The sequence below is a fragment of the Doryrhamphus excisus genome, chromosome 23 (assembly GCF_030265055.1).
Source record: "Doryrhamphus excisus isolate RoL2022-K1 chromosome 23, RoL_Dexc_1.0, whole genome shotgun sequence".
NCBI classification, from domain to species: Eukaryota; Metazoa; Chordata; class Actinopteri; order Syngnathiformes; family Syngnathidae; genus Doryrhamphus; species Doryrhamphus excisus.
The window spans coordinates 11,188,929-11,196,401 of record NC_080488.1 but is presented as its reverse complement, the minus strand read 5'-3'; the positions used below and the strand labels follow the sequence as shown (position 1 = coordinate 11,196,401).

Here is a 7,473-nt window from a genome sequence, read left to right as displayed (position 1 = left end):
CTCTTATGTAGGTCCAACATCAAGACACACTCCAGAATGCCAAAAAAATATTTAGTCTGTTCTTCCTGTAGTGGTAATATTCTGTCCTAGTACTTTTTCCCTTTACAGTGTTCTGAACATTCAGTCAACACAATCAATGATCCAATCCTACACAAAGCTCTTTCTCACACAATTAGTCATTGTTGTTTATGGCTACGTCCTTTAGGATGAGACATGGGTGATATATTCACTGGTATTATATTACTTCAACAGTCCAAAATAAAAGGACAGAGGCTGATAAAACAACATGCTGGACACAAATAAACTAAACTATGTTTATATTGTCTGGACCCAGGCCGCCTGCCCTTGACATTGGTTTTATTAAAACAAATTTCCGAGGAATGATTGAAATCCCACTACCGCGTTCCTGTTTTTTTCTAACATATGTGCAGCAGTTCACAAAAAAACAACAATTACCATAATTTCCGGGCTATGAGACGCACCAATCTTGAGGCCACAACCACTAAATTTAGAGAGATTTGTCCAAATCCTAAAAACACGTATTGTGGCACACAAGGATCAGGTAGCTCTTTGACAGGAGCCAATCATGAACTGTGAGAAAAGTTATAAACAAGCTTATCAGTCTCACTCATATTAGAACACTAAAATCATCACACAGCAACTTAACACTCAAAAGCTATACTTCAGAAATATACAATAAATGTACCAATATGAGTTAAAAATGCAAAAAACAACAAAAAGGTTGACAAGCTTACAGCTTGTGATTGGCTCCCGCCAAAAGACTTGAGCGGCACAAATTTAGTAGAAGAAAAAAAAAGTAGCAGCTTATACAACGGGAATTACAGTAATTATTTTCAAGGACTCGCCTTCCAACTGTCATAGTCTTCCTTCAGCGAATGGCAGCCCCTTCTTGTGTTTGTCCGAGAGGTTGAAGCCAAAGTGGAACTTTGGTCTTTCCATACAGTAACTGCTGTTCCGACATATGACACGTGGAAAAGAGCCACACTCCAATGAGTCATGTTGGCAGGGAATCAGACCCTGAGGGGGTTCCCTTTACCACTGACATCAACTTGAACATGTTGCAGACATGTCAAGAAAACACCGAGACTAGGATTTATCTGCGAGTGAATAGTCTGATTCCATAACTTTCATATTAAATTGTAAACTATAAAGATGGTTTGTTATATCATAATTGATGAACGTGTTTGAGCCTTAACATAGATTGTTGAAAGCTGATGTTTTTGGGGTGTGCATCTACTGTACACATGGCACAGGTCTGCATTGCAGACTCATCGCTCATCTGGCGTGCCTCGCTTCAGTTGTTCCTGCTGATGGTCGACAGAAAACAGGTGGCTTTAATTTTACCGTCAACGTGTTCAAATCCGTGCGTATCAATCACACAGCATGAACGTGCAAGCTCTTCAACTAACCCAGAACCAGAAGGTCTCCAAATGCAAGCATCTAGAATAACGCTGGGCAGTATCTTTAAAAAAAAAACAAAAAACTAAAAACTTCAAAAGTAACCACAGCGCAACCCTAGTGAGGTTAAGCGGCATAGAAAATTGATGGATGGAAAGGAACCACAACAAATGATCCTCCAGACACGTCAAATATATTACAAACATCTTTATGTAAATTCTATCTTCACTGCGTTGTTGTGTGTGTGTGTATGTATACACATGTTGTGGCATTACAAGCACTGTTGTTGTCTTATTAAACACTACTTATAGTAGAATATTTTCATGATTTATGGTGTAACTGTCAGTGACATACAGTCAGCAGAGGTCACAATGAAAAATAAAAACAAAACAATGTGTCCACCATACTGTTACAGATATTATAAATGTATTTTCTCTTAGATTCCAATTGTCAACATTTTGTAAAAATAAAAATCACAGACTTTCCACATCCTGAGCTGTGCAATGAAGTCTTTAATGTCACCAGTGACAAGATTGATCAGAGGTAAGGAGAGAACTAAGGGCTCTGGAGGCCAGCAGCACGCTTGCAAAAAGGTTCAATATCCATAAGGTCTTTTGGGACAACAATGCTTAGAAGTGGAGACACCGAATCAGACAGGAAACGTTTGCAAGTGATACATGAGCTGGCTGGCAGGCGCGTGAGGTAAGAAACCTGCGTCTCACAGCTGCCTCGACTCCGCCTAAATAGAAGGCAGGCTAGATTAGGTGCAGGTGTGTCACAACGAGGCACCACAGCAGGTGAGCATAGTTTGCTTAACAAGCTAAACCTCCTAACCAGCCAGGACGACTGTTGTCATTGCCGGTGAAATAAGCTTCGCTTCATAACTCAAACAAAATGAAGTCATAACCCAGACGCGTCCTGTCTGAGTATTTGACTAAATGCTTGTTACAGGATGTGTTCACATGAAATACTTCACTTACACTTCATAGAATCACATCAGTACTGATAACAAACTTTCTGTAGATGCAGGATGTCGTTGAACGGTGATGCGAGATAATAAAATAAATTAAATAAATAAATTACCCGCAAAAAATGTGACTTATACTACTGTGACTTATGTTTATACTCCAGTGCAACTTATGTTTTTTCTACCTAAATTCATAAAGTTGAAATATTTCAGTAAAAACGTTTGTAAAAATGTCAATATAATGAGACAAACAAATGTAAAAAACAAACAAAATAACAAAGATGTAATTTGTAGAAAGTTCGGTTATTTTGTTACAAGAATAAAGTCAAAATATTCTGTGAATCAAGTCAGAATCAAGAAAATTTACAAAAAAATTACAAAACATTATTATAACAATTTTATGAGATTGAACTTGCAATATTATGAGTAAATTATTTAGCAGCACAGAGGGGGAATATTTGAGAAAAATGTTTTTAAGTTGTAATAGTATGAGAAACAACCTAATTTTCAAAAAATTAAGTTGGGGAAAAGTTAAAAAACAGCAAAAATGGCAAAATATGCTTAATACGTTTTGTCACCCATATCACTAAGCTAAGATGCTGTTTTATCTCGAACTATTACTACAAAATATTGATGGTATCATTGGTTTATATCTATATGATGTGTATAGCATTCCATAATGCAACCTTTCGGAAACATCCGTCACACTGCGGTCCTGCAAGCTACGTTAACAACGACAAAATCGCACATTTCAATCCACTTTTATCACCATCCTGTCGATATCGTGTATTTAAATGAATCAAACTGCTGAGACAAGAGAACATTTCGGAGATAATGTGACCTATATAAACATCCTTGTCTGCAGGATATTGCTTAACATCTGTTAGAGCAGAATAAATAAGACACAGTAGGACCACCCAGATACAATATTCATAGCGCTTCACTTTAACAGGCTTTTCTCATGAAATTTGATGTATGGACCATATTAGCATTTGTGACAAAATCGAGTGAAGAGAATGAAAAGGAGGTTGGTGGTGGGGGGTGTTCTTATTCCCGTGTAAGGATTACAGCTGCTCCAATAAGCACACCCTCATCATCCAGTAAACACAAGTCAACACCAACATAAAATAGGTGGGTTGATAAAATGCGCAAAGTAATTGTGTGTGCAAATTTTATGAGTTTGCTCATGCAATTTAGCGCCTGTTATTTGGATATTAGTGGATCAAGCCCAAAGTATAAGTGCGTGAATTGAGGGACTCGAGAGACTCGTTTGTACTGTATGCAGCTGGGTCTGGTCTTTTTGGCGTTTATACTCCATTTTATTACAATGGAACACATTTGAAGAGTTTTTGCAAAGGGCAAGCACTATGTTCCTGCGTTTCCTCAACTACAAATGACAAGCACTTGATGTTTTTCTTTGATCGTTTCTGTAATTTTCTGAAGTGGATGGCTGCATATGAAACTGCTCAGGAAGTGCAACAACCCCTTTAGTTGTTGTGACTACAGCACATCCTCCCACTTTTGGAGTGCTCGACACAAGTTATTACCAGTTTAACATTCTGTGGGGGCGGTGGGTGCATCCTGTATGTCGAAAGATGAATTGTAGATTTCCACAGTCACTGTTACATTGCACAATATAATCAGGCATTGTATGAAAGTATTTCATTTTTATATTTTGTAATGATTAGATTTTTTCTACTGTACAATTCGGGATTTTGTCGGCCAATATCTAATATTTGTTTGAATTGCTGAATTATTAGCATGGACACATCAATCACATTGTTTTCATCATTCAACATTTACTCTTGAACTATCCAGACAAAAGTTAAAGCTTCGATAATTATTACTGGCATCCATGCAAACCATCCCAGGATTCCCAAATGTTGTTTTGTTTGATAAACGAGTTGATCGCTAAAGTCAAGGATTGCTAAATGAGTTACAGATGGATTAGCCACAAATGCCTTATGGACTGTGAAAATGAGCCTGTCCATTTCCACCGCAGCATCCGGACTTCATTTTCAAACATCACAAACTAAACGGATTAGCAACTTACATAGGAAATGCTTGGAAATGAAAACAACTCTTCTGTCATCACTTAAATAGAATCACGTTGTTTGACCTGCTCTTTACTTCGTCACGCCATTTGAATCCGGTCCTCAAGCTCGAGACATCTGAGTAAATGCGACTGAAATAAATAATGCAAATTTAAACAATAAATGATATGTTTTGGGTTTAGTGGAAGAGTCTGTTTTGATCATAAATCCATTGCTACTGGTGGTCTTTTTCACCACTAATCATTACTGCTGTGTTGCAACCACATGACCTAAAGGCAGTCCGCGTCAATTCCGTCGTTGAATGTGACTGCATATAAACTCATTATCTTTATATCATTTGTGTGAGTGTGCATTGTGTGTTGCGCAAAGACACGCTATATTTCTACATTTGTAAGTTTTACTGTGATATGTTTCGCCAATGTCGTAAGATGAGTAAAGTTAAGGTCAGAACTGGTAAACTGGAGGTCAGCACACAAATGTTGTAGTTAACCTTACCATGACATGATTTACCGTGTGGCTGCACAGTTGATGACATCACAACAGGCTGGCTGCAGAGTGAGAAGGGGAGTCCCACCTTCAGGAGGTTCAAAATAAGCGACACTCCCCAGAGGCAGCCACCTGCAACAAGTGTTGTGACACATCAGGCACAGAGGACGAGACACTCGCGGGCGATAACAAATCAGACCCAAGTGGAGATCTGCTTTGGAAGGGAAAATTACTGGTAAGCACTGAGATTTTTATCACAAAAATATCATTTGGCTTAAGAGATACAAGAAAAGAAGAGCCGTAAAATCCACATTTTTTTCTTTAAACTTTGTTATTGTTAATTAGAATAGCACTAATTTAAGTTGACTTTAATAAAAATCACATGCCATGTATGTATACTGACTCTATACTGTACTAGGTACTGTACATCATCATCCTCTTTTTCAGTCCATTCTACAGCACTACAAAGTATATGTACATAAATCTGTATATTGTTAGTGCTTATGGATCTTATTACATGCATGAGGTAGAGTGAGTCGAGATGTCAAGGTCAATTAATTAACCTGTGATGGTCTTGCTATGGTTTTGTTTACATTGATTACCTCCATTATCCATCATTGTTCGGCATATTTTATTACTGACATATGGTTTCCACAGCCTTGAGTTTGCTCTGGGCAGCTTCAGTTCGGAGGAGTTTGTAGTGTAATCCATCCACCCGAAATAGAGTTGTTTGTGCTGTATTCCTCAATTTATAACGTGTACTGACAATGAGCAATGTAAGCAAAAGTAGTATTTACGGTACAGGTAATATTCAGCACCGCAGGTGACAATCTGTGAAACAATCTTTCAAACTGTTGAATCAACAAGATGTTTTTCAATTCCATCTGTCCTTGTCCTAATCACAGATGGAGCACAGCAACTCGACTGTTTGTCCATCCATCGATGACTTCCGTAATCAGGTTTACTCCACGGCCTACTGCCTCATCACCGTCTTCGGCCTGACTGGGAATGGCTTCGCCTTAGTGGTGTTGATCCTAATGTCCCACCAGAGTTCTCCTTTCAATGTCTACATGCTGAACCTGGCTGTTTCCGACTTGCTGTGCGTCAGCACTCTGCCTCTGCGGGTTCTTTACTATGTGAACAAGGGTCAGTGGAACCAGGGCGATTTCCTGTGTCGCATCAGCTCCTACACCCTCTATGTCAACCTTTACTGCAGCATTTACTTCATGGCGGCCATGTCCGTCACACGCTTCGTTGCCATTGTCTTCCCTATGCAGAGCCTTCAAGTGGTGACAGTGAGCCGTTCACGTCTAATGTGTGTCAGCATTTGGATTTTTATCTGTTTAGCCTCTTCACCCTTCTTGATGACAGGCCAGAGACTTGATCCAGTCACCAACAAAACAAAATGCTTTGAGCCTCCGCAAGGTCAAGGTGTGTTCAAGGTGGTCATGCTGAATAATTTGTCTTTGGTGTTGGGGTTTCTTCTGCCCTTTTTGGTCATCCTTCTCTGCTACACTGGCATCCTCCACACCCTACTGACCCGCACTCCACTGGCCAGGTCCCAGCAGGACACAACTTCCAAAGCAGTTTGTATGATTGGCATCATCCTTTTGACTTTCTTAATAAGCTTCATGCCATACCACGTGCAACGCTCCATCCACATAAACTCCTTGTCCAGGACCGACACTTCCTGCGCTGAAAGGGTTGCCATGCAGAAGTCGGTTGTGGTGACGCTGTGCCTGGCAGCAGCCAATTCGTGCTTTGATCCGCTGCTTTACTTTTTCTCTGGGGAAGGTGTCCGCAACCAACTGTCCTCCATGCGCCTGTCATGGACAGCCAGCACACGGACACGCTCACTGAGACTTAATGCTGCTGGCGTTGAGTCTGGCGACCACCGACAGCTGTGCGCTACTTCGTTTCTACAAAACAGGAGCGCTGTCGAATAAGGGGAACAAAGACATTTTATGTGGGGGGTCTACAGTGTTAAAATAATTGTTTTTATTGGCAGGAAAACCTGCTATAATGTCCTTCATTAGGCCTTTTTATTGCTATAAAACCCATCTTATTTGCCCTGAATTTTTAATGCTTCAGTTGCACAGAAAGTAGTCAAGTAGTTGCTTGAGGACGTTTCTACATGCAGGGAATCGGTGTGGGGCTTACACACAAAATAGATGCAAACGTCTGAAAACTGGCTTCCCAACAAGCATGCCTTACGGCATAAACAAGAGTATAAGATAGTATTGTTTTGCATGTACAGAAATGTATAAGTGCTTATTTTGATACCCACATAGTCCGTGTGGTGTGGTTACATTTAGTGTTCCACAAGCCTCACTTATTAGTTTTGGTTGCACCGTGAGTGACAGAGGTGTTTGTGGCCAAAAAGAAGTTATTTTTATGGACTGAAAATGCACATCTAATCTAATCATATCATCTGCTTTTTGATAATTTTTGTCGGTAAAATTACAAAAAAAAAGAATTAGGCCTGACTGAATGATGGTAAAAGATTTTCTTAGATGCTATTTGATTATATCATCATTGACTGTGGGT

General features: G+C 39.6%; 1 protein-coding gene across 1 annotated transcript; it reads left to right on the top strand.

The window, feature by feature from the left end:
• Window positions 1-1,997: 1,997 nt before the first annotated feature.
• On the top strand, window positions 1,998-6,872 carry cysltr1 (cysteinyl leukotriene receptor 1). The gene is made up of 3 exons (XM_058063952.1): window positions 1,998-2,121; window positions 4,966-5,161; window positions 5,832-6,872. Exon 3 carries the CDS (start codon window positions 5,832-5,834, stop codon window positions 6,870-6,872), a length of 1,041 nt encoding a protein of 346 aa, XP_057919935.1. The 5' UTR covers window positions 1,998-2,121; window positions 4,966-5,161.
• The last annotated feature ends 601 nt before the right edge of the window (window positions 6,873-7,473 follow it).

Bases quoted from the DNA above. Each gene is read 5' to 3' on its own strand.
- cysltr1 (XM_058063952.1), top strand. From the start codon at position 5,832: ATGGAGCACAGCAACTCGACTGTTTGTCCATCCATCGATGACTTCCGT.